The sequence below is a fragment of the Coregonus lavaretus genome (genome assembly GCF_964263955.1).
Source record: "Coregonus lavaretus genome assembly, chromosome: 26".
NCBI classification, from domain to species: Eukaryota; Metazoa; Chordata; class Actinopteri; order Salmoniformes; family Salmonidae; genus Coregonus; species Coregonus lavaretus.
The window spans coordinates 36301177-36329150 of NC_140013.1; the positions used below are offsets into that span (position 1 = coordinate 36301177).

Genomic DNA, 27974 nt, shown 5'->3' on the forward strand with positions numbered 1-27974 from the left:
TCCCATCCCTCTTCTCTTCCTCCCTCCCACTTCCTCCCTCCCTCCCTCCCTCCCACTTCCTCCCTCCCCATCCCTCACTCTCATCCCTCTTCTCTTCCTCCTCCCACTTCCTCCCTCCCTCCCTCCCATCCCTCTTCCTCCCTCCCATCCCTCTTCCTCCCTCCATCCCTCACTTCATCCCTCCTCTCTCCCTCCCACCCTCTTCCTCACTCCCATCCCTCACTCACTCTCATCCCTCCCACTTCTCCTCTCATCCCTCCCTCTTCTCTTCCTCCCTCCCATCCTCTCTTCCTCACTCCTTCCTCTCTTCCTCCCACCCTCTTCCTCACTCCCATCCCTCACTCTCATCCTCCCACTTCCTCCCTCCCATCCATCCCTTCCTCCCTCCATTCCATCTCTCTTCCTCCTCCCATCCATCTCTCTTCCCTCCCTCCCATCCCTCTCTCTCTTCCTCCTCCCTCCCATCCCTCTCTCTTCCTCCCTCCCTCTCTCTTCCTCCCTCTCCCATCCCCTCTCTCTTCCTCCTCCATCCCTCTCTCTTCCTCCTCCTCTCTTCCTCACTACCATCCCTCTCTACCTCACTCTCCTTCCCATCCCTTACTCTTTCAAATTAAATTGTATTTGTCATATGTGCCGAATACAACACATGTAGTAGACCTTACATTAATGGTTACTTACCAGCTCTTTCCCAATGATGCCTACCTCTCTCTCACTCTCTCTCCCTAAATGCTGTCCACTACAATTATCTGTTACCAGCTTCCTCGGTCCCTGGGCTTTTAATACTTGGCATTAAGCGATGGATTTCTGCAACAATTACTTTGGAGTCTGGCCAAACCCTTGGCTACAGATACACATAGCTAACTCAAACTGCAACGCAACACTAACAGAATGGGACTTGTACTATGAGATATGGGTGTGTAACATAGCGAACTCGCTAGTGCATAAATACATTAACCTTACAGAACACCATAACAGCTTTAGCTAGAAAGTGCGTGCAGACACACACACTCCACTTAACGTGTCCAAGGTAAATCCAGGAACCCAAGGCAGCAGAGACTTGAGGGACGGTAGGGACAAGATCAGAGAGAAGAGATTAAGATAAATGGCGATAAATAAAGAGGGAAGAGATTCTGAAATGACGGAGGAGGGAGAGAAAATGGGAGGATGGAGCGAAAGTGGGGTTAGAGAGGCAGAGGTTTTCCCCCATTTTTATTTTCTGTGTTTCCATGGTAACAGCAGGAGGTGAACTGTCCAGATAAGGGATGAGAAACATGGGTCTGAGAATGACTTGAGGTAAGTTTCTGCAGAGGCCATGCTACTCACTTACCAATCTGCAGGTGTTTGTGTTTGTGTGTGCATGCGCGGTTGTGCGTGTGTATTAATCTGCTCCAACAAATGAATGATGCCTAAGCCAAGTTCTGAGAAGAGGGTTACTAAGGTCTCTGTGTCACAGAGGCAAGTACACAAAAACACATGCAGGATGCTGAGGGCTCGCTCAAGGCAGAGGAGTACACTGTGTTTTAGTAAACTCTGACTCACACTGCTGACTAAAGTGTAATTCCGTTAGACAATGAGAGTTAACACTGTGTTGTGTTACATCTCCTCTGGAAAAGAGATGAGAGGCTGCTGACAGAAACAGCATTCTAGGAAAGACGGCAAACAAAAAGGGATGTCCTCTCTCTTCCCCGTACTCTTTCTTACGCTCCCTCATTCTCTGCCTTTTATGCTCCCTCGCTCTTTATCTCTCCCTTTCTCTCTCCCTCTCTTTCTTGTCCCCAGAGGGCACACAGACATAAAGGAAGCAGAAAAGCGGGCGAGGGCTGGGATGAGTGTGTGAGTTTGTCTTTCCTAGAATAAACACGTGGCGGGGCTAGCTTCAGGGGAGAGAGTGCCGTCTAATGATAACAACACAGGAACTGGCTGTCGTGGCAAGCACAGAGACAGGAAGTCTCCATCAGTGTCATCTCTGGTCCCAATGAGGGCGGGACCACACGGAAAGAGAGAGCTGCTATTAGTGAACCGACTGATAAGTTACTGGCCCAGAATAGAATGTATGTATGCCACAGGAATACACACACACAAATAGAAAATGTGATGAAACGAGCTATTGAGCTATGAGTGGTTTGCCAGAACGCAGTTATGACTTGTGCATGTTGTTCAGTAGTGCATCAAATCAAAGTTTATTGGTTGTGTACACAGATCTGTTATAGCAGTTGCAGCGAAATGCTTGTAACTAGCGCCAACAGTCCATTAGAATGTCTCGCAAATACAATACAAATACACAAATAATCAAAACATCAAAACAAGAAATCAAGAAATGTCAGAACGATCAATTATAAACACGTGGTGTGTATAGGCAGTATAATTTCTAAAATAAAATGTTATGTACAGTAGTAGCTACACTGAGTGTACAAAACATTATGAACACCTGCTCTTTCCATGACATAGACTAACCAGGTGAAAGCTATGATCCCTTATTGATGTCACTTGTTAAATCCACTTCAATCAGTGTAGATGAAGGGGAGGAGACAGGTTAAAGAATGATTTTTAAGCCTGGAGACAATTGCGACATGGATTGCGTATGTGTGCCATTCAGAGGGTGAATGGGCAAGATGAAAGATTTAAGTGCCTTTGAACAGGGTATGGTAGTAGGTGCCAGGCACACCGGTTTAAGTGTGTCAAGAACTGCAACCCTGCTGGGTTTTTCACACTCAACAGTTTCCCGTGTGTATCAATAATGGTCCACCACCCAAAGGACATCCAGCCAACGTGACACAACTGTGGGAAGCATTGGTGGTAACATTGGCCAGCATCCCTGTGGAACGCTTTCGACACCTTGTAGAGTCCATGCCCCGACGAATTGAGGCTGTGCTCAGTGCAAAAGGGGGTGCAACTGTATATTAGGAAGGTGTTGTTAATGTTTCGTACACTCAGTGTATGTTAGGATGGACTATGTGGAGAATACAGTAGATACATACACAGTGAGTAAACAACAGTATAGAAACAGTACAAGAGGTGACCAGCGTTCAATGACTCTATATTCATGGAGCTTTAGTCTCATGGTGCAGGGCAGAGTACCGGGCAGGTAGCCGGCTAGTGATTGCTGGTCAACAACAGTCTGATGGCCTGGAGATAGTGTATGTATGAGTGTGTTTCTGTGTGTACCATTGTGTGTGTGTGTGTGTGTGAGTACAGTTAGTGTTTCCCCTATATTTATTTAGCAGGCGGTAGCCCACCGCTGCTAAATTGTTGCCACCACTGCAAAAAATAAAATATATATATAAATTATTTCTGCTGAGACACACTTTTAAATGGATAGTCGTTGGCTCAATGACTGGAAGTCTATGGGAACAGCTAGCATGTCATTGTGCTAACGCCCCACTACTACCAGTTTTAGTGTATACCACTGTGTGTGTGTGATAGTGTATACCACTGTGTGTGTGTGTTGTCTGGCTATCTGTAATGAATCTCTGAAAATGACTATGCCTGCCAATATGGGGCTGATCAGAGAGAGAGCGAGTGGGATATAGACAAAGAGAGGGATCGAGACAGAAAGAGAAAGCAAAAGATGAGAAGTCTGAATGACCTATCCAAGTTCCAACTGCCTTTATGACAAAACATACCATTATATTTTCATTACGATCAGCCTCAACTGTCCATCAACTGAGTTCTAAACATGGGGATTGGTTTCCATGGCTACAGACTGTGTAGCACGATGTTAGTGTGTGGTAGTGTGAGAGAAAATGAAAGTGGAGAGGTGAAAGAATCTCATACCAATAACCAAACATACACAACACTTCTACTCCAAGGTCAGGGTTGGGCTCAGTTCCGTTTCAATTCAGTCATGAATGGAAAAGTCCACATAGAAAATCCCTTTAAATGTATCTCCTGAAGTGGTCGACCCCAGATAAGTTGGTTGTAAACAATCCGTCAGAAACGGTATCTGTCAGGTAAAGGTGGAGATGTCTACCAGCGGTCTGATTCTTTCAGATCAGTATTGTTATGGTGATGGTTTTGTGAATAACTCTCCCCCTGCTGTGTTTTACAGTGAAAAGTTCTACATTCGGAAACATTTTATGCGTGAAAAACTTTATTTATCAAAACACAACCAGCAGATATCTTTAATAAAACAGAAACACAATAAATTAATCACTAAAGCATACTGCGATGTCAGGGATCAGACAAAGGCATTCAGGCCCCTGACAGTTGTTTTGATCAAACTAAAAGCTGTCACATTACTGCTCTTCTGCATTTCTTCTTGAAGGCTGCATTATAAACATTCAAAACAACAACAAAAACAGAAATTAACAAACCGGTTATTTGAACACAAAACAGAGTGGAATGTCACTTAGAACCCGAGGACAAAGGAATGTGCTGATAAAACTGGCAGCGCCAGAGGATGTACACACACACGCACGCACACACGCCTAACTGAATAAATATGTCTTGCAGAGACTGCAGCATTAGGTGAAGGAGAGACTAGCATACAGTAAGCTATGTATTATCCATTGTGCTCAGTCTATATCTGTCTGCAGTGACACTGACATACCCAATGAGAACAGTCACAGAAGGAATCAGAACAACATGAACATGGGAAAGGACATCAAACCAAAACAAAGAACTCAGGAAGTAAAATGTGAAGGGGCCATTTGAAATCAAATGGAAAGAAAACATGATCTATGGTTCGTGTGTGTGTGTGTGTGTGAACACGACTGAGACAGGGTAAAAAAACGGTCATCTATGTCTAATCTCTTGGAGCCTGACTGTCACACATAACCACATGCACGCGCATCGTATTTCACCAGTGCATGTTTCTGCACTAAAAGGCTCTCCCAATGTGTTTCAGATCACTCTTCAGCCAGCCGATAACCGTGACACACACACCCTCATCAACAGCTGGCTATTTAATAATTCTGCTCACCATATAAGTTGGTTGTAAACAATACGTCAGAAACTGCATCTGTCATAATGGTTAATCAACGCCTTTTCTTTTTTTACAACCAACTTATATGGTGAGCAGAATTATTAAATAGCTAGCTGTTGATGAGGGTGTGTAAAAGTCCCCCCCTCCCCCCTCCATCTCTCCATCTCTCAGTGCCCTGCTTTGCTTTTTAGTTTGTATTAATAGAGCTTCAGTCTGTATGGCTGGGGACTTGATGGTTGGGGCTGAGGCCAGCTCCCCAGTGTAATGTGAGTGGACCTTTATGAAGCCTAGAGGGGAAGCAGGAAGATCTTTGTTGTTTCTATATCACAGTGAGGGAGATGGGGAGGGATTGACTGATCTTGTGTTCTGAGAATGTTTCAAGGTCTTTGATACGCCCTCTCTCACACACAGATACACACACACACACACACACCCATGATCACAGATACACAGTCTCTCTCACATTCATTCCCTCACAAAAACACACACACCTAGAATGCAGAAGATTATGATGACTCGTGGATTATGTTTGGGGATTAATTGATTGAAGAATTTGTTCATTAAGACTACACAACTCAAGGTCCAAACCGAAATAGATCTAACAACCATGGTATAGTGCAGTACAGACACAAGGCCTGCAAATATTGCAGATATAAAACATTACACAAATTCCAACCACATACTCAACCCTTCCCCCTGGGGTGAACAATCTTTCTCTTCGTTTGGGATGAACAATGACCTTGCTCTTCGTTTGGGATGAACAATGATCTTGCTCTTCGTTTGGGATGAACAATGATCTTGCTCTTCGTTTGGGATGAACAATGATCTTGCTCTTCGTTTGGGATGAACAATGATCTTGCTCTTCGTTTGGGATGAACAATGACCTTGCTCTTCGTTTGGGATGAACAATGATCTTGCTCTTCGTTTGGGATGAACAATGATCTTGCTCTTCGTTTGGGATGAACAATGACCTTGCTCTTCGTTTGGGATGAACAATTCAGATTCTCCACGATGGAAACACTTCTGGTTTGGCTGTTGGTATGATCGGAACGTCGAAACGTTCCGGTCCAAACACATTCGTCTTTCATCTGCCGGAGTAGGGGAGATGGGGGGGAATATTTGTGGAGAGGAATAAAAACAGAATGTTTTTAACTCGGCCTGGCTCTGTATCCCTCCATCTCATCCCTTCATCTGACAAATGAAGGAGGACAAGAAAAAGAACAGCATCACAGAACAAAGCAGAACTTCACAGGAAAAGCAAAGAATTTCAAATAAATAATGTTGTCTTTAGGGTGGAATGAAGACCTTGGGTCTGCTGGAATGGTTTTGTGTGTGGTTGTGATGTTTTCCTCTCTATCCTTCCCTGGAACTCATTTCACATCGATTGTACAGAGCAAAAACGGTTGCAGGAAAAGGATGTTCAAATATGAACATGAAAAATAACACAGGCATAGATACTGTATGAACACATACGGACATACACACCAGTGGATGCTGCTGAGGGGAGGACGGCTCATAATAATGGCTGGAATGGCATCAAACACATGATGTCCATGTATTTCATACCATTCCATCTATTCCGCTCCAGCCATTAACACGAGCCCGTCCTCCCCAATTAAGTTGCCACCAACCTCTTGTGATACACACATTAACCCTTCAACAGCCCTTCATCAATACCTCAGTGGATTAGCCATGTTGGGGGCTTGGGACGGTGGGTGGGGGGTAATGAGCTGGTAGTGGAGATGGTGGGGTACATTTGGGGTTTGGCTGGGTGGAAGCATGACCAGGAGTATGGATGGTTGTGGGTGACTACGTTTGTAACAGGTTGGTATGTGGATGGATGGCAGTGGAGCGAGAGAGAGAGCGAGAGAGCGAGAGATGGAGATATAAACAGCAGTTAGTCCCAGAGCTGTGTCCCCTTGTCCCATTGTCTCTCAGCGGGGTGGTCTGGAGGGACAAACACAGTCGCAGCGCTCGTGGTGCGTCAAGTGGACCTCCTCTAGGGCCCAGCGGACACGAGCTGTCTGACGTCGCAAATAACCTCCCACCTCAGGAGCATACTTCAACACCTAGAGGGGCGTGATGGAGAAGAGGAGAGGGGGGAGGAGAAGTGAGAGAGGAAAAAATACAAGAGAGGTGGGGGAGATGGCAAGGAGAGGAGAGGGGAGATGGCAAGGAGAGGAGAGGGGAGGGGCAAGGAGAGGAGAGGGGAGGGGAGGGGCAAGGAGAGGAGAGGGGAGAAAATGACTTCAATGGAAAACAATGAGATGCTTGTTGGCTTGCTAACATCTTGTCTAATAGTTATCCCCCGTCTAATAGCTATCCCCCGTCTAATAGCTATCCCCTGTCTAATAGCTATCCCCTGTCTAATAGTTATCCCGTCTAATAATTATCCCCTATCTAATAGTTATCCCCGTCTAATAGTTATCCCCTCCCTCCCTCCCTCCTGTATCAAACCTCATAACAGCTATATTCACAGTCTGTTCTCACACACACACACTGGGGAGGAGGGTTCTGTTAACCCTAGCGGTTAGCGAGGAGAGCCATCAACCGGAGTGTTGCCATTTTGAATCTGGGGTTTGACTGGAAAAATCTATTGGGATGTGAGCTGGCAACCGGAGGGTTGCTGGTATCAAATCCTAAATGCCATTGCTGCCCGTTATGCCCTTGTGCAAGGCACTAAACCCCCACAACACCTGCTCCACTGGCTTCCAGTGTGGCAGCCCCCTGTTCCAACCTCTCCAGCCGTTATATGTATGTAACAGTCCCCTGTTCCAACCTCTCCAGCCGTTATATGTATGTAACAGTCCCCTGCTCCAACCTCTCCAAATGTAACAGTCCCCTGCTCCAACCTCTATATGTACAGTTGAAGTCGGAAGTTTACATACACTTAGGTTGGAGTCATTAAAACTTCGTTTTTCAACCACTCCACAAATGTCTTGTTAACAAACTATAGTTTTGGCAAGTCGGTTAGTACATCTACTTTGTGCAAGTAATTTTTCCAACAATTGTTTAGAGATAGATTATTTAACTTATAATTCACTGTATCACAATTCCAGTGGGTCAGAAGTTTACATACACTAAGTTGACTGTGCGATTAAACAGCTTGGAAAATTCCAGAAAATTATGTCATGGCTTTAGAAGCTTCTGATAGGCTAATTGACATAATTTGAGTCAATTGGAGGTGTACCTATGGATGTATTTCAATGCCTACCTTCAAAATCAGTGCCTCTTTGTTTGACATCATGGGAAAATCTAAAGAAATCAGCCAAGACCTCAGATTATTTTATTTTTTTACCTCCACAAGTCTGGTTCATCCTTGGGAGCAATTTCCAAACGCCTGAAGGTACCACGTTCATCGGTACAAACAATAGTATGCATGTATAAACACCATGGGACCACGCAGCCGTCATACCGCTCAGGAAGGAGACACATTCTGTCTCCTTGAGATGAACGTAAATCAATCCCAGAACAACAGCAAAGGACCTTGTGAAGATGCTGGAGGAAACAGGTACAAAAGTATCTATATCCACAGTAAAACAAGTCCTATATCGACATAACCTGAAAGGCCGCTCAGCAAGGAAGAAGCCACTGCTCCAAAACCGTCATAAAAAAGCCAGACTACGGTTTGCAACTGCACATGGGGAGAAATATCGTACTTTTTTGAGAAATGTCCTCTGGTCTGATGAAACAAAAATAGAACTGTTTGGCCATAATGACCATAGTTATGTTTGGAGGAAAAAGGGGGTTCTTGCAAGCCGAAGAACACCATCCCAACCGTGAAGCACGGGGGTGGTAGCATGATGCTGTGGGGGTGCTTTGCTGCAGGAGGGACTGGTTCACATCACAAAATAGATGGCATCATGAGGAAGGAAAACTATGTGGATATATTGAAGCAACATCTCAAGGCATCAGTCAGGAAGTTAAAGCTTGGTCGCAAATGGGTCTTCCAAATGGACAATGACCCCAAGCATATTTCCAAAATTGTGGCAAAATGGTTTAAGGACAACAAAGTCAAGGTATTGGAGTGGCCATCACAAAGCCATGACCTCAATCCTATAGAAAATGTGTGGGCAGAACTGAAAAAGCGTGTGCGAGCAAGGAGGCCTACAAACCTGACTCAGTTACACCAGCTCTGTCAGGAGGAATGGGCCAAAATTCACCCAACTTATTGTGGGAAGCTTGTGGAAGGCTACCCGAAACGTTTGACCCAAGTTAAACAATTGAAAGGCAATGCTACCAAATACTAATTGAGTGTATGTAAACTTCTGAACCACTGGGAATGTGATGAAATAAATCATTCTCTCTACTATTATTCTGACATTTCACATTCTTAAAATAAAGTGGTGATCTTTACTGACCTAAGATAGGGAATTTTTACTAGGATTAAATGTCAAGAATTGTGAAAAACTGAGTTTAAATGTATTTGGCTAAGGTGTATGTAAACTTCCGACTTCAACTGTATGTAACAGTCCCCTGCTCCAACCTCTATATGTACATGTGTCTTTCAGAGGGGTTGGGATAAAGTAGAAGTCAAATTTCGGTTTGGACCTTGTGTACAATTGACAAATAATATGATCTTAATCTTATTTGGTCAACGTGTTAGAGGGAGGCTACAGATAGGAGACAGGAAATGACTACCACACCGAACAAACCCAAACCCCTGCAGCATAAACAGAGGCAGATGCTTCCAGACAACGTTTCCATGACAGAAGAGAGAGAGAGACGACAGAAGAGGTGAAAAGGAGGGAGAGATAGACTGGTACTGCAGTGCTGTCTGATTGTTGATGTAGTGCTAGGCCTACAGTCTGTCAGGTACATCCGTACCACAGCCGTTCCTAATGCTACATAACAGGGCATGGTGTATGTACCTCGTGTAGTTTGTCACTGGTCTTGGCCGGGCTGCAGGTACAGCCGTTCCAGCTGTCCGTCCCACAGGCACAGTTCCCCCCACAGCGCTGCACCAGTAGGCATCGTGGGAAGAACACGGCGTTGGTGGCCCTCAGCTCCTCCCTCAGGTTGACAGAGTAGTTCCGAGGTGTACAGCTGTAGCGCTTCACGTCATCATACAGACGGTCCAGGTCAACTATGGGGGAGAGAGGGAGGGAGGGAGAAGCGGAGGAGAGAACATCATTGATTGCTGATTGCAATTTGTATTTACAGTTAATACCTTTGCATTAACTATATTGGCAACATTGTTTTATTTCAACAAAGCATCTGAATGTAAATTAATGGAACTGAATGAGAAGGGGAGGGGTAAATAGAGAGGGGAGGGGTAAATAGAGAGGTGAGGGTTGAATAGAGAGGGGAGGGGTGAATAGAGAGGGGAGGGGTGAATAGAGAGGGGAGGGGTGAATAGAGAGGGGAGGGGTGAATAGAGGGGGGAGGGGTAAATAGAGGGGGGAGGGGTAAATAGAGAGGGGAGGGGTGAATAGAGAGGGGAGGGGTGAATAGAGAGGGGAGGGGTGAATAGAGAGGGGAGGGGTGAATAGAGAGGCGAGGGGTGAATAGACAGGGGAGGGGTGAATAGAGAGGGGAGGGGTGAATAAAGAGGCGAGGGGTGAATAGAGGGGGGAGGGGTAAATAGAGAGGGGAGGGGTGAATAGACAGGGGAGGGGTGAATAGAGAGGGGGAGGGTTGTAGGTGGGAGAGAATATTAAATGACATTGATAATCAATAAACAATTGTTCAAGAAAACTAATCTTGATTGTTTCATGTAAGTGGTTCAATTGATTGGTTTTGTGTTTTGACCATATAGAGAATGCATTTTCCTAGCACTTAAGCATTATCAGTTGCAGAGTCAAAGAAAGAAGACATAACAGAAAAAGAATAAGGAAGAGACGGGGTTGGTGTCTGCTAGGTGTGTGTGTGTGTGTGTGTGTGTGTGCGTCACAGACAGTAAGATCTCTAATCCATGTGTAGTGTGTCTGTGTAGGCAGACTTTTCCTGGAGTGTTGGTTAGCGTGCTAGCAAGCAAACCAGTCAGCCTAGGCCCTATGGGCAGCATACTGTATGTGTGTGTGTGCGCATGCGTACGTGTGTGTACGGTTGTGTGTGTGTGTGAGCATGCGTGCAAAGGCTAAATCAGGACACCATTGGAAACAGACGGAACAGCTTCTACAGTAGCAGTTATCAACCCTAATACCACATCATGTAGATATGAGAGGATGGGTGTAAGTGCTGTGGCGGGGGCTCCAGCTAGCCTATCAGAGAGTGAGAAATGATGCATTGAGACCAACAAGATCTCAGGGTTTTACCAATTTGACTTCATATTCCGATGTTTGTCCAAACATCACATTTCGAAGTTTCTCTAAAAGTCAAATGAACACAAGACCCTCAGAGCCGGAGCTTCGGCTTACGGCCACAACACCCTACTATTGGTAATAGCGCTCACCGTTGCCCCTAGTGGGCGTTTTTTAAGCCATCTCCCGACATCCAGGGTACCTGGACAGATGTCGAATTTCGCCTTGGATCGTGAGTGACCTGGCTGTCGAGACAGCAGCTTTATGCTCCATAGATTCACCGAGCTGACAGACCCTGTACTGTCCTAATGTTGTACAACAGGGCAGGGGGCGTGTGTGCGTGTAGGGGTGTTCTAGGAGAATGAGTGTAATCTACAAAAGGCAGTGGTGTGGAACACTGCTCTGATACTGTCTCTGAGAGAGCGCGCCGAACAGAATGAGTATGTCACTCACACACTCCAGAGAAAATGAATAGTGTGTGTGTGTGTGTGTGTGTGTGTGTGTGTGTGTGTGTGTGTGTGTGTGTGTGTGTGTGTGAGCAGGTGTAAAGTATGTGTGAGTGTGTGTGTCCGTATGTGTGAGTGTGTGTCCGTATGTGAGTGTGTGTAAGCAGGGTTACTGGGTTCTGTACACCAGGAAGAGGCTTAGCTCTGCGTTCCTTGATAACATGGCTTGAGGAGAGCATTAAGATTGTTTTGTTCCCCACCACCTTATTGAAAACAAAGGTGAGAGACAGGAGTGTGTGTGTGTGTGTGTGTGTCTATATGTGTGTGTGTTAATGAAAACAAAGCTAGGTGCTGACTAGGGAACATTTCTGCTCGGCTGCACAGGTTGAATTTCCAATTAGAGTCTGATGTGGGTACAGCCTACCAAAGACATGCAGCAACCCTGCTAGTGCCGCAACACACACACACATACAGATCAAATCAAATCTTATTGGTTGCATATACAGTGGGGGAAAAAAGTATTTAGTCAGCCACCAATTGTGCAAGTTCCCCCACTTAAAAAGATGAGAGAGGCCTGTAATTTTCATCGTAAGTACACGTCAACTATGACAGACAAAATGAGAAAAAAAAATCCAGAAAATCACATTGTAGGATTTTTAATGAATTTATTTGCAAATTATGGTGGAAAATAACTATTTGGTCAATAACAAAAGTTTCTCAATACTTTGTTATATACCCTTTGTTGGCAATGACACAGGTCAAACGTTTTCTGTAATTCTTCACAAGGTTTTCACACACTGTTGCTGGTATTTTGGCCCATTCCTCCATGCATATCTCCTCTAGAGCAGTGATGTTTTGGGGCTGTCGCTGGGCAACACGGACTTTCAACTCCCTCCAAAGATTTTCTATGGGGTTGAGATCTGGAGACTGGCTAGGCCACTCCAGGACCTTGAAATGCTTCTTACGAAGCCACTCCTTCGTTTCCCGGGCAGTGTGTTTGGGATCATTGTCATGCTGAAAGACCCAGCCACATTTCATCTTCAATGCCCTTGCTGATGGAAGGAGGTTTTCACTCAAAATCTCACGATACATGGCCCCATTCATTCTTTCCTTTACACGGATCAGTCGTCCTGGTCCCTTTGCAGAAAAACAGCCCCAAAGCATGATGTTTCCACCCCCATGCTTCACAGTAGGTATGGTGTTCTTTGGATGCAACTCATCATTCTTTGTCCTCCAAACACGACGAGTTGAGTTTTTACCAAAAAGTAATATTTTGGTTTCATATGACCATATGACATTCTCCCAATCCTCTTCTGGATCATCCAAATGCACTCTAGCAAACTTCAGACGGGCCTGGACATGTACTGGCTTAAGCAGGGGGACACGTCTGGCACTGCAGGATTTGAGTCCCTGGCGGCGTAGTGTGTTACTGATGGTAGGCTTTGTTACTTTGGTCCCAGCTCTCTGCAGGTCATTCACTAGGTCCCCCTGTGTGGTTCTGGGATTTTTGCTCACCGTTCTTGTGATCATTTTGTCCCCACGGGGTGAGCTCTTGCGTGGAGCCCCAGATCGAGGGAGATTATCAGTGGTCTTGTATGTCTTCCATTTCCTAATAATTGCTCCCACAGTTGATTTCTTCATACCAAGCTGCTTACCTATTGCAGATTCAGTCTTCCCAGCCTGGTGCAGGTCTACAATTTTGTTTCTGGTGTCCTTTGACAGCTCTTTGGTCTTGGCCATAGTGGAGTTTGGAGTGTGACTGTTTGAGGTTGTGGACATGTGTCTTTCATACTGATAACAAGTTCAAACAGGTGCCATTAATACAGGTAACGAGTGGAGGACAGAGGAGCATCTTAAAGAAGAAGTTACAGGTCTGTGAAAGCCAGAAATCTTGCTTGTTTGTAGGTGACCAAATACTTATTTTCCACCATAATTTGCAAATAAATTCATAAAAAATCCTACAATGTGATTTTCTGGATTTCTTTTTCTCAATTTGTCTGTCATAGTTGACGTGTACCTATGATGAAAATTACAGGCCTCTCTCATCTTTTTAAGTGGGAGAACTTGCACAATTGGTGGCTGACTAAATACTTTTTTCCCCCATTGTATGTATGTTAGTGATGTGTGCACCGAGGAACTTGAAGCTTTCCACCTTCTCCACTGCGGCCCGTCGATGTGGATGGGGGCGTGCTCCCTCCGCTGTCTCTTGAAGTCCATGATCAGCTCCTTCGTTTTTTTTTTTTTTTTTATGTTGAGGGAGAGGTTATTTTCCTGGCACCACTCCGCCAAGGCCCTCACCTCCTCCCTGTAGGCTGTCTCATCATTGTTGGTAATCAGGCCTACTACTGTTGTGTCGTCTGCAAACTTGATGATTGAGTTGGAGGAGTGCATGGCCACGCAGTCATGGGTGAACAGGGAGTACAGGAGGGGGCTGAGTACGCACCCTTGTGGGGCCCCTGTGTTGAGGATCAGCGTAGTGGAGGTGTTGTTTCCTACCTTCAACACCTGGGGGCGGCCCGTCGGGAAGTCCAGGACCCAGTTGCACAGGGCTGGGTTCAGATCCAGGGCCCCAAACTTAATGATGAGCTTGGAGGGTACTATGGTGTTGAAGGCTGAGCTGTAGTCAATGAAGCGCATTCTTACATAGGTATTCATCTTGTCCAGATGGGATAGGGCAGTGTGCAGTGCGATGGCATCTATTGAGGCAGTATGCAAATTGAAGTGGGTCTAGGGTGTGAGGTAAGGTGGAGGTGATATGATCCTTAACTAGCCTCTCAAAGCACTTCATGATGACAGAAGTGAGTGCTATGGGGCGATAGTCATTTAGTTCAGTTACGTTTACTTTCTTGGGTACCGGAACAATGGTGGACATCTTGAAGCAAGTGGGGACAGCAGACTGGGATAGGGAGAGATTAAATATGTCCGTAAACACTGAGGATATGGCTAGGGAAGCCGTCTGAGCCGGCAGCCTTGCGAGGGTTAACACGCTTCAATGTCTTACTCACGTCGGCCATGGAGAACAAGTACCCACAGTCCTCGGGAGCAGCCCGCGTCGGTGGCACTGTTATCCTCAAAGCAGACATCGGTGTCTGAGACGTGGCTGGTTTTCCCAATCCGTGATTGTCTGGAGTCCCTGCCAAATATGTCTTGTGTCTGAGCCGTTGAATTGCGACTCCACTTTGTCTCTGTACTGACCTTTTTCCCCTGTTTGCTTGTCTTACTGTTTGTATTCAACCATATTCCCAGTCACCTTGCCGTGGTTAAATGCGCTTTCAGTTTTGCACGAATGCTATCCACGGTTTTTGGTTTGGGTAGGTTTTAACAGTCACAGTGGGAACAACATCCCTGTCATGAGAATTCTGTTATCTCAATGGTTGCACTCAAGCTTTGAATAATTCCCAGAGGGTGTAAGGCTCTGGTTTAATAATGAATGAAACAAAGTCCCGTTCTGCAATAGGTCAGTCTTTTTATTCATGAGAGCTCTGGCGCTAAAAACACACACAGCCTTTTTATATGCTTTCACACAAAGGAACTTTGCTCCGCCCACCTTTAGGCGGCCTGTGACTTTCCACAGTATAGAATGTTTATTTCAGCAGTTTCTAGGTCCCCCTTACTATGGAATGTTCATCTCCAACAGTTTCTACCCATCTTCCCTGTTAGTGGTTTTATTGTCTTATAACTAACACAGTTTACACATGTATACAGTATTGGGGTGGAAACACTTTAGTCATTACTTTACACATACAAATCTATCAATCCCCTACACACTTCCTGATGAACTCAGTCAGCGTATATGTCAATGTTATTCTCAGGGCCAACCCGGAACATATCCCATTCGGCATGATCAAAACAATCTTGAAGCATGGATTCTGATTGGTCAGACCAGCGTTGAATAGACCTTAGCAAGGGAACTTCCTGTTTGAGTGATCTGATTTGCTGAAGGGAGGGCGGGGGATGGCCTTACAGCCATCCCGGAAGGGGGAGTAACAATGGGCTGGAGTTTTTTAAGCACGAGTACCACAGGCAATGTGTTGATAGAACTTCGGTAGCGTTTTCCTCAGATTTGCTTTGTTAAAGTCCCCAGCAACAATTAATGCGGTCTCAGGATATGCGGTTTCCAGTTTGCACAAAGTCCAGTGTAGTTCCTTGAGGGCCGTCGTGGTATCGGCTTGAGGGGGAATATACATGGCTGTGACGATAACCAAAGAAAATTATCTTGGGAGGTAATACGGTCGGCATTTGATGGTGAGGTATTCCAGATTTGGAGAACAAAATTACTTGAGTTCCTGTACGTTACCACAAATCACACCATGAGCAGTTAATCATGAAACATACACCTCCGTCTTTATTCCTATCTGCACTATGTACTGAGAACCCAGCTGGCTGTATGGACGGGGACAGTATATCCAGAGAGAGCCATGATTCCGTGAAACAGAGTATGTTACAGTCCCTGATGTCTCTCTGGAAGGAGATCCTCGCCCTGAGCTTGTCTACTTTATTGTCCAGGGACTGAACATTAGCGAGTAATATACTCGGAAGCGGTGGATGGTGTGAACACCTCCTGAGTCCACTCCGAATACCTCTTCTCCACTGGCGGCGTCTTGGCGCAGCCTCTGGGATAAGTTAAATTGCCTTGGGGGGTACGAACAAAGGATCTAATTTGGGAAAGTCGGTTTTCTGGTCAGAATGCTGGTGAGTTACCGCCGCTCTGATATCCAAAAGTTATTTCCGGCTGTATGTAATAACACACAAAACTTTGTGCTAATAATGTAAGAAATAACACACACCAAAAAAAGATCTACTGCAAAGTTGCTTAGGAGCTAGAATCAGAGCTGCCATGTCTATTGGCGCCATCTTGCCAAAGACACACACGAACACAAACACAGATGCACACATACACAGACGCACACAATTGTCCACACACGCAGAACCATACACACATGAAAAAACCTACATACACAAACACGGATGTTCACACACTCTAAGCTCTGTATGGAGATACATAAACCCAACACACACGCATAGGAGTTGCTGACAGTAGTCAGAGTCTTAGCCAAGCCCAACTATTTACTCAGAAACAGGAAGTCCCTCAGAAACAGGAGTTACCTCAGGAACAGGAGTTACCTCAGGTGGAGAGAGCGAAAGAAGGAAAGAGCGAGAGAGAGCGAGAGCGAGAGCGAGAGCGAGAGCGAGAGCGAGAGCGAGAGCGAGAGCGAGAGAGAGAGAGAGAGAGGAAAAGGAGAGGGAGTATGGAAAAAGAGAGAGAGAGAGACTGTGTGGAAAGAAGAGAGAGTGTGGGGAAAAAAGAGGGGAGAAGGAGAGGAGAGAGGAGGAAATAAAGGAGGCAAGAAAGTGAGGGAAGAAGGGGAGAGAAACTAATAAGAAGGGAAGGGTGTGATGAGGAAATACAGGACACGACAGAGAACGAGGCGAGTGACAGTGTTGTGATGAGTCTGGTCCAGTCTGTTGAACACAGTCTCAGTGTTAATGTGTCTGGTCCAGTCTGTTGAACACAGTCAGTGTTGTGATGTGTCTGGTCCAGTCTGTTGAACACAGTCAGTGTTGTGATGTGTCTGGTCCAGTCTGTTGAACACAGTCTCAGTGTCAATGTGTCTGGTCCAATCTGTTGAACACAGTCAGTGTTGTGATGTGTCTGGTCCAGTCTGTTGAACACAGTCTCAGTGTTGTGATGTGTCTGGTCCAGTCTGTTGAACACAGTCAGTGTTGTGATGTGTCTGGTCCAGTCTGTTGAACACAGTCTCAGTGTTGTGATGTGTCTGGTCCAGTCTGTTGAACACAGTCTCAGTGTTAATGTGTCTGGTCCAGTCTGTTGAACACAGTCTCAGTGTTAATGTGTCTGGTCCAGTCTGTTGAACACAGTCTCAGTGTTAATGTGTCTGGTCCAGTCTGTTGAACACAGTCTCAGTGTTGTGATGTGTCTGGTCCAGTCTGTTGAACACAGTCAGTGTTGTGATGTGTCTGGTCCAATCTGTTGAACACAGTCAGTGTTGTGATGTGTCTGGTCCAGTCTGTTGAACACAGTCAGTGTTGTGATGTGTCTGGTCCAATCTGTTGAACACAGTCTCAGTGTTGTGATGTGTCTGGTCCAATCTGTTGAACACAGTCAGTGTTGTGATGTGTCTGGTCCAATCTGTTGAACACAGTCAGTGTTGTGATGTGTCTGGTCCAGTCTGTTGAACACAGTCAGTGTTGTGATGTGTCTGGTCCAGTCTGTTGAACACAGTCAGTGTTGTGATGTGTCTGGTCCAGTCTGTTGAACACAGTCAGTGTTGTGATGTGTCTGGTCCAGTCTGTTGAACACAGTCAGTGTTGTGATGTGTCTGGTCCAATCTGTTGAACACAGTCAGTGGTGTGATGTGTCTGGTCCAATCTGTTGAACACAGTCAGTGTTGTGATGTGTCTGGTCCAGTCTGTTGAACACAGTCAGTGTTGTGATGTGTCTGGTCCAGTCTGTTGAACACAGTCAGTGTTGTGATGTGTCTGGTCCAGTCTGTTGAACACAGTCAGTGTTGTGATGTGTCTGGTCCAATCTGTTGAACACAGTCAGTGTTGTGATGTGTCTGGTCCAGTCTGTTGAACACAGTCAGTGTTGTGATGTGTCTGGTCCAGTCTGTTGAACACAGTCAGTGTTGTGATGTGTCTGGTCCAGTCTGTTGAACACAGTCTCAGTGTTGTGATGTGTCTGGTCCAGTCTGTTGAACACAGTCAGTGTTGTGATGTGTCTGGTCCAGTCTGTTGAACACAGTCAGTGTTGTGATGTATCTGGTCCAATCTGTTGAACACAGTCAGTGTTGTGATGTATCTGGTCCAGTCTGTTGAACACAGTCTCAGTGTCAATGTGTTTTCTCTGAGAGGGAGGAAAGAGATGTGCTGACCTCTGACCAACTACAACAAGCAGCAACAGAGACAAACCTCACACACCTTCCCCTCCACCACACACACACACACACACACACACACACACACACACACACACACACACACACCACTCATGCTCACACACCTTCCCCTCCACCACACACACACATACACCACTCTCACATACGCTTGCCGACAAGCCCCAGTCTCCCTATAAGAGCTGGGAGAATTATTATAAATAATAATATGCCATTTAGCAGACGCTTTTATCCAAAGCGACTTACAGTCATGCGTGCATACATTTATTTGTGTATGGGTGGTCCCGGGGATCGAACCCACTACCTTGGCGTTACAAGCGCCGTGCTCTACCAGCTGAGCTACAGAGGACCACATTATTATTTTATTTTGGGGGGAATATTTAGCTTCTCTCATTTTCCCCAGGTTCACCTTGAAGGTTTTGTACTGGCAGACTAAGAAACTCACACTCACACATCTTGGTGCAAGGGAAGGAGGAAGGCTCAAGTCTTTGTGCTATCAAGGTCTCCCTTCACTGAAGCACAGACCACAATATGTCCTCCTTTGAAATTACTTTTCTTTGTGTGTGTAAGCTCCTGTGTGTGTGTGTGTGTGTGTGTGTGTGTTATTACTCTTGTTCTGTCTGCTGTTGTGGTGGTAGGCCCGGGGTCTGTACATGGCTGTCTCTCTGTACAAGCTGTCCAGGTCCTGTCTCCAGCTGTCAGGGTTGAGGTGGCGGAGGAGCTGTTCCACTGTGTTGAAGGCTGCTATGGTCTGGTCCAATGCTGCTGCCGTCAGAGGAACATCAGTCACCGCTGGAGCCAACACTGACAGACCGTCCTCCTGGAGGAGGAGAGGGAGGTGGGGGGGGGGGGTCAAAAGTTCAGAGCAGGGACACAAGGTCCTCTTTAGTCTTTGAGAGAGTTCTAGTGTGTCTATGTGACATATGTGTGTGTGTCTATGGACTGCTCAGCACCAGTATCTGAGCTGCCCTCTGAACTGTGCCTGTGAAAGGTTTACAAAGGTCAGGGGACAACCTTGATCTTTTAATCAGCCTAATGACTGGGCACTAGAGCCCTCTATCTATCTCCATGCTGGGACCAGGAGTTGTTCCTACTGCTGATCAGGAGGGTCAGGGGGTCTGACACTGGGCTGTGAGGGGCCAGGGGACCTTAGAGACTCACCTGCAGTCAGTCCCCCTCTTCTCCTGAGTAAGTGCAGGTGTGTGTGCATGTGTGTGTGGCGCATGCTTGCATGTCTAACTCACCATCAGGGTCACAGCCTCCCAGTTAGTCTTGGATGCTGTAGGAGGAGAATCATCCTGGAGGAAGGAAGGAGAGAGATAATGAAGGAGTGGTATTTGGGTTATTCTGGTGCATTTACATAACTCCTGTCAGAACATCAGGATAACATCAGGATAATCCCTGGTTTAATTCCAGGTGATGGGATCAGGAGTTGGTCAGGACATGTCTGTCTGTCTGTGTTGGATCAGAATTCATCTGTCTAACATTGTGCTAATGGGAGTTTGCTACAAAGTGCTGAGAAGAGTTCACAGACAGTCCCTAATGGTTGAGCAGCATTCCTCTCCTGGGCCCAGATTCACAAAACACTTCTTACACAAAAACTTAAGAAGCTTCTTAAGAGAAAAAAATAAGTTCTAAAGACTTTTCCTCAACAATATCTTAAGATGTAATGATTTTCTTACAAACTTCTCAAATATCTTCTTATGAATCTTCTTAAGATGTGTTGCTAGGCAACCTTTTTAGCTAGCTATCTAGCTAGCAATGGCAATCATGTTAGCATATTTCCTACTGAGATTACTGTTCTAAAACATCTTCTTGGTTAAAAATAATCAATACTGAAACTTTCAGATTAAGTTTGTGAGTGAATTAAACATGTTCAATTGCTTTCATGAGCTTATTCTCTCTGCCCTGAGTTTAGCTATCTTGGAATTAAGAACACATTTTCAAGAATCTAATTTCTTCTTAACGGTTTGCTAAAGGAGAAAAATAAGAAATAACGCAAGAACAATTCCAATAACATTTTTGAGGAATAGCAGCTTTGCTTAACTTTCTTCATAAGTCTATTGTGTAGAAAACAATGGCAGTTAAGAAGAAATGTCTTCTTAAGAAGGTTTTTGTGAATCTGGGCCCTGTTCTCCTCCCCGACCCCTTCATCAGACAGAGAGATGAGGTGCTCTATGTAGAGGAGAGGAGAGCCACCACCCTCAACTGTTTGTGAAAGGTGATTTGTGAACACACCCCTTGCAGATGTGCACCTGCTGCTGGTTGATCTTCTGTGTAATGCCTCTCCTAAAAACACAGGCTGCAGTTCATAGAGCGGTCCACCACAGACCCTGTTTACTGGTTTACCTTCAGCTCTGTTAAATTAAGTTCAAAGTGACCCTGAGGGAACAACTATACATCTGCATAACATGCAGTCTGATCTTTTGTTTTACAGCGTCTGTTTCTCGTGTGCAACCCACACGTGCTTTGACAGGAACCCCTCTGACTTCATCCACAGCTGCGGTAGTGAGCTTGTGTTGTGTGTAGACTTCCTCTTTGCTATGAGTCTCATAAATGAGTAGTGTGTGTATGTGTGTGTGTGTGTGTGTGTGTGTGTGTGGCCCCTGCAGCAGCCCCAGATGTGTATCAGAGTTAGCATCTGACCTTATTAGGTCATAAGCCATCAGATTCAGTAAACTGTCCCACAGTCCTGTGCTTCAGAGGGGAATGCAGGGACAGCTGGGCCTGGGCCACACACGCACCTGGGACTTTTAATAGGAAGAACAGTTTACAGTGCCTTTAGAGTTTACAGAGTAGGTCAACGGGGACATGAAGCCACGTCTGGTAGCTGGAGAGTCGTGGCACACTAGACTAGGTCCTCCTGGGTAGGAAAGGTTTCAGATGGTCACAGGGTAAGAAGGGTTTGGGAAGCAGTGCTTTCAGGGTGAAAAGATAAATAACAGATATTGCCATAAAAAGGTATATTGCCATAATTGACTTGTGTTTCTTTAGTATGTTTCCATGCTCCTGCTACTAATAACGTGTCAGTAAGACCTCCTCTCAGACATGATATTTCTGGAGGGGATTATTATGCTTTTAGTATCGTTTTGCCACAGACGGTGTTGGTTTACTGGGAATATCTATTTATGTATTTATGGGAAAACCTTAGTGGGTCCCAGAATAGCTGCAGAGCCTGGCAACATCTGGGAGTCTCCGGGAACAGAGTAGTGTTCCTGAATCATATTCCCGCCTGGTTCTGGAGGATTCCTCGTTAAGGAAATTAAGAAAAGCACTGCAGCATTCAGTCAGGGTCATGGTCATGTTGTTGTGCTTGTGTGAATGTGTGTGTGTGTGTGTGTGTGTGTGTGTGTGTGTGTGTGTGTGTGTGTGTGTGTATATATTGGAGGGGTTGGGTTAAAGCAGAAGACACATTTCCATCACATATGGACTAATAAAGTATATCTTATCGTATTGTGGTTTTGTTGTTTTGTGGTTGTGTTATGGTTGTTTTGTGGTTGTATTGTGGTTGTGTTATGGTAATGGTTGTATTGTGGTTATGTTGTTTTGTGTTTGTGTTATGGTTGTATTGTGGGTATGTGTTTGTGTTTTGTGGGTGTGTTATGGTTGCATGTGGTTGTGTAAAAGTTGTATTGTGGTTGTGTAATAGTTGCATTGTGGTTGTGTAATAGTTGCATTGTGGTTGGGTTTGTGGTTGTGATGACAAATGACTGATAGAGTCTAGTTCCTCTTTGAGAGTCCCTCCCACTCGCTTGTAACACTCCCTCTTTCTCTCTCTCCTCACACTCCCTCTCTCTTTGTTTTGGAGGAGTTATCGGCTGTCAGCTTGATAGGATCTGAGACACCTGTTCTCTACCTTTCTCTCCCCACCCTCTCTTTCTCTCTCTACCTCTCCTCCACCTTATCTATACAGCAGGGCAGAACAAATTAGAGCTGTTAAATGAAGCCTCTCACAGCCCTAGGAGGTGGCTACTGGGAGGCCAATCTAATGGCAGCTTCCCTGTCTGGGAAAGTGTGTTGCACACACACACAAACACACACACACAGTGTCACTGTGCTGAGGACACACAGCAGGCAGCTACACACAAGGACAGAGGAATGAAAAAGAACAACATGAGGCACTGTGGAGTAGGAATAATAACAGACATATGCCTACCTCTCCAGGCGAAAGACAGAGGAGAGGGGAGAGAGAGGAGAAGAGGGGAGATCGAGAGGAGAGAGAGAGAAGAGAGGAGAGAGAGGAGATCGAGAGGAGAGAGAGGAGAGAGAGAGAAGAGAGGAGAGAGAGAAGATCGAGAGATGAGAGGGGAGAGAGGAGATATAGAGAGAGGAAAGAGGGGAGAGAGAGAGGAGAGAGGGAAGAGAGGAGATATAGAGAGAGGAAAGAGAGGAGAGAGGGGAGAGAAATGAGAGAGAGGGGAGAGGAGATCGAGAGAGGAGATCGAGAGATGAGAGAGGAGAGAGGGGAGAGAGGAGAGAGGAAAGAAGGGAGAGAGGAGATGGGAGAGAGAGAGAGGAGAGATGGGAGAAATAGAGGAGAAATAGAGGAAAGAGGAGAAATAGAGGAGAGAGAGGAGATAGGAGAGAGGGGAGAGAGAGAGAGGAGAGAGAGAGGAGAGAGCGAGAAGAGAGGAGAGAGCGAGAAGAGAGGAGATAGAGAGGGTAAGAGAGGAGAGGGGGGAGAGAGAGAGGAGAGAGAGTGCAGAGAGGTATGGGATAATGTGTGTTTAAAGTCAAATGCTTTAAAGGGCAGAATAAAAACCTGTCTGTCTCTTCAGTGATGATAATGTGTTTGAAAACCAAGGGAACATCTCCACATCTAAATCTTCCTCCACTATCCAACTACTGACGTTGTGACAAAGCTAATCTTCTCATCCAGACTGGGCCTTTTAAAGAGCACATACTCAGCCTCCCTCCATCTCCCTCCTCTTTTGTCAAGTTAGACATCTTTCAAAAGAATGGGTTTAGTCATCTCCTAATTCAGGAAGGATTTTGGTAGCACCGTACTTGAACCCTCTGTCATACAGACTACATTAGACTGTCATAAGGATGACATAAGAGATTAATTGGCAGTTATAACACCAGCTTTACATCTTTACGTTTCAACACCATCTTTGTGGAACGAGATGCAGTCACATCCTGATGTTCACTCACCAGTAGAGAGTAGTGGAGTTTGAAGCCAGGCTTGGCCACGAAGTAGTCGTCTGACTTGAAGGTGACTTTGAGGATGTTGGTTTTGGAGGTGAGATGAGGGGGGACTCTATGACCACACCATCTCCCCCAGACAATAGTACTGGTCTCTGAGATGTCCTCCACCTCCACAAAGTCATACCTACAAGCGAAGGGGGAGAGGAGGGGGTCACTAACCTGTCAATCAATGGATTTAATTAATCAATTAATCATCACTGTTCACTAGAAAAGGGATAATTGTTGGAGAGCAGTCACCTCCCTCTCTCTCTCTCTGTTTCTCTCCCTCACATTCTCTCTCTTTCTGTTTCTCTCCCCTCTCTCTTGTCTAAAGTGCTTACAAAGACAGATGCCTTTGGTTTGGGGATTCAAATTATATTCTCTCCTCACCCTCAAGGACATATTCTTCATTACTGCAAAGAAAGCAACCTTCATCCCTCCCTCCACTCTTTAGTCTCTGTAGATGTCGATACCCGCATCAGAGGGATGCCAGCCTTCTCTCTTCACTCAAATCTCCCTTTTCATCCATAACAAACTCAGCTAACTTTCTCTCTCCCTGGCGCTTCAATCTTTCTCTACCTATCCTCCCTCTCTCACCTGCAGACTTCGTTCTCTGGTTCCTCCAGTGCAAAGTGGGAGTCAAACTCCAGGGTGATGCGGGTGTTGTGGGGAGACAGTAGTTTCCATGACAACTGCAGGTTCCGGGGGTAGGCGTTAGGGAAGCGGGGACTCTGGATGGTTCCCCCTGCTGCAGTTACCGTGACGACCTCTTCTTTCCGGTACAAGTCTGTAAGGTGATTGCTGTCTGTTAGCAGTTATAACTGGTATAGGTTGGTGAGTTTACTCTCTGGGATTTCATACACACACACACACACACACACACAGACAGACAGTTACAGAGTTAGAGTGAGAGAGACAGAAAGAGCGATAGAAAGAGCGATAGAAAGAGAGAGAGAGAGAGAGAGAGAGAAAGAGAGAGAGAGACAGAAAGAGAGAGAGAGAGAGAGAGAGAGAGAGAGAGAGAGAGAGAGAGAGCGTGCGAGAGAGAGAAAGAGAGATACAGACACAGACAGGACTAGGACAAACAAAGAAAAACAGTAAACTAAACTATTCCAATAAATAGTTTATATTCCTACATAGTCCTCCTAATGCTCTGTGACTGAATCAGAGGACATGAATCCATCTCTCTACCGCTCTCACCCAGTTGAAGTAGTTATTGTGACCTATTCAGGGGCACAGGGTTAGTGAGTGGTGTCAAATGAGGAAAGGCTTTGAATATCTGCTCGACCACACATGATCGCTAGCAACTCTATCAAACATGTCTGTTTCTGTAGAAACACACTTCTCTCCCCCTCCCTCCATCTCTTCCTCATGTCTCCCTCCATCTCTCCCTCATGTCTCTCTCCATCTCTCCCTCATGTCTCCCTCCATCTCTCCCTCATGTCTCCCTCCATCTCTCCCTCATGTCTCCCTCCATCTCTCCCTCATGTCTCCCTCCATCTCTCCCTCATGTCTCCCTCCATCTCTCCCTCCATCTCTCCCTGATGTCTCCCTCCATCTCTCCCTCATGTCTCCCTCCATCTCTCCCTCATGTCTCCCTCCATCTCTCCCTCATGTCTCTCTCCATCTCTCCCTCATGTCTCCCTCCATCTCTCCCTCATGTCTCCCTCCATCTCTCCCTCATGTCTCCCTCCATCTCTCCCTCATGTCTCCCTCCATCTCTCCCTCATGTCTCCCTCCATCTCTCCCTCATGTCTCCCTCCATCTCTCCCTCATGTCTCCCTCCATCTCTCCCTCATGTCTCCCTCCATCTCTCCCTCATGTCTCCCTCCATCTCTCCCTCATGTCTCCCTCCATCTCCATCTCTTCTCTCCCCCTCTCTCCCTCATGTCTCTCTCCCTGATGAGTGGACTGATGTACTGTAGTGCCTATATCCATAGTGATGTTAATTACGCGATGTGAAAGCAGGAATATGACGTGTGTGCTTCTGTCTGTGTGTGTACGGTGCGTACGTGCGTCAATAGAGCACACCATAGAGGGAGAGGAGGAGGAGAGCAGTGATGCATGGAGTGGCCAATCCAATTCTAAAATTGAACCATTTACATATACAGTGCATTCGTAAAGTATTCAGACACCTTGACTTTTCCCACATGTTGCTATGTTACAGCCTTATTCTAAAATTGATTAAATATAATTTTTTGTCAGAGCAAACGCCAATTGTCCATAGAGCTCCGAGACAGAATTGTGTCGAGGCACAGATCTGGGGAAAGGTACCAAAACATTTCTGAACACAGTGGCCTCCATCACTCTTAAATAGATAAAGTTTGGAACCACCAAGACTCTTCCTAGAGCTGGCTGTCCGGCTTAACTGAGCAATCGGGGGAGAAGGGCCTTGGTCAGGGAGGTGACCAAGAACCCGATGGACAGAGCTTGAGAGTTCCTCTGTGGAGATGGAGAACCTTCCAGAAGGACAACCATCTCTGCAGCACTCCACCAATCAGGCCTTTATGATAGAGTAACCAGACGGAAGCCACTCCTCAGTAAAAGGCACATGACAGCCCACTTGGGAGTTTGTCAAAAGGCACCTAAAGGACTCTCAGACCATGAGAAACAAGCTTCTCTGGTCTGATGAAACCAAGATTGAACTCTTTGGCCTGAATGCCAAGCGTCACGTCTGGAGGAAACCTGGCACCATCCCTACGGTGAAGCATGGTGGCAGCTTCATGCTGTGGGGATGTTTTTCCAGCAGCAGGGACTGGGAGACCAGTCAGGATCGAGAGAAAGCTGAACGGAGCAAAGTACAGGGAGATCCTTGATGAAAACCTGCTCCAGAGCACAAAGGAGTGAGAGAGAGAGCAGAGAGAGAAAAAGTGAATATGAGAGGTGGCAGAGTGAGACGTCCGGTTCCCACAGAGCCAGCAGAGAGCGGACAAAGATTCAGCAGTCGGGACATTGTGAACAGTATAAATATATGTTTCTAATAGGGGTGTGAACGTTTAAACGAAATTGGGATCGTTAATGTTTAGAAAAGTGAATCCAAGGCGCTGATACATACAGTTGGTCCTCTGTAGCTCAGCTGGTAGAGCACTGCGCTTGTAACGCCAAGGTAGTTTACATACAAGTCGGAAGTTTACATACAACTTAGCCAAATACATTTAAACTCAGTTTTTCACAATTCCTGATATTTAATCCTAGTAAAAATTCCCTGTCTTAGATCAGTTAGTATAACCACTTTATTTTAAGAATGTGAAATGTCAGAATAATAGTAGAGAGAATTATTTATTTCAGCTTTTATTTCTTTCATCACATTCCCAGTGGGTCAGACGTTTACATACACTCAATTAGTATTTGGTAGCATTGCCTTTAAATTGTTTAACTTGGGTCAAACCTTTCGGGTAGCCTTCCAGAAGCTTCCCACAATAAGTTGGGTGAATTGTGGCCCATTCCTCCTGACAGAGCTGGTGTAACTGAGTCAGGTTTGTAGACCTCCTTGCTCGCACATGCTTTTTTAGTTCTGCCCACACATTTTCTATAGGATTGAGGTCAGGGCTTTGTGATGGCCACTCCAATACCTTGACTTTGTTGTCCTTAAGCCATTTTGCCACAACTTTGGAAGTATGCTTGGGGTCATTGTCCATTTGGAAGATCCATTTGCGACCAAGCTTTAACTTCCTGACTGATGTCTTGAGATGTTGCTTCAATATATCCACCTAATTTTCCTTCCTCATGATGCCACCTATTTTGTGAAGTGCACCAGTCCCTCCTGCAGCAAAGCACCCCCACAGCATGATGCTGCCACCCCCGTGCTTCACGGTTGGGATGGTGTTCTTCAGCTTGCAAGCTACCCCCTTTTTCCTCCAAACATAACGATGGTCATTATGGCCAAACAGATCTATTTTAGTTTAATCAGACCAGAGGACATTTCTCCAAAAAGCACGATCTTTGTCCCCATGTGCAGTTGCAAACTGTAGTCTGGCTTTTTTATGGTGGTTTTGGAGCAGTGGCTTCTTCCTTGCTGAGCAGCCTTTCAGGTTATGTCGATATAGGACTCGTTTTACTGTGGATATAGATACTTTTGTACCTGTTTCTTCCAGCATCGTCACAAGGTCCTTTGCTGTTCTTCTGGGATTGATTTGCACTTTTCGCACCAAAATACAATCATCTCTAGGAGACAGAACGCATCTCCTTCCTGAGCGGTATGACGGCTGCGGGGTCCCATGGTATTTATACTTGCGTACTATTGTTTGTACAGATGAAC

The 27974-nt window shown here is 45.8% G+C and overlaps 1 protein-coding gene across 1 annotated transcript in view; it reads right to left on the bottom strand.

The window, feature by feature from the left end:
* Nucleotides 1-6858: 6858 nt before the first annotated feature.
* The window catches only part of LOC311101783 (platelet-derived growth factor D-like), a gene marked incomplete at both ends in the record, with an annotated part of 51237 nt that continues 30121 nt past the window's right edge, over nt 6859-27974 (bottom strand). The window contains 6 exons of the mRNA XM_084142973.1: nt 6859-6993; nt 9796-10010; nt 19139-19349; nt 19774-19827; nt 23684-23861; nt 24314-24503. Of these exons, the coding sequence (XP_083999099.1) occupies nt 6859-6993; nt 9796-10010; nt 19139-19349; nt 19774-19827; nt 23684-23861; nt 24314-24503 (983 nt within the window). The remainder of the gene's footprint in view (nt 6994-9795; nt 10011-19138; nt 19350-19773; nt 19828-23683; nt 23862-24313; nt 24504-27974) is intronic.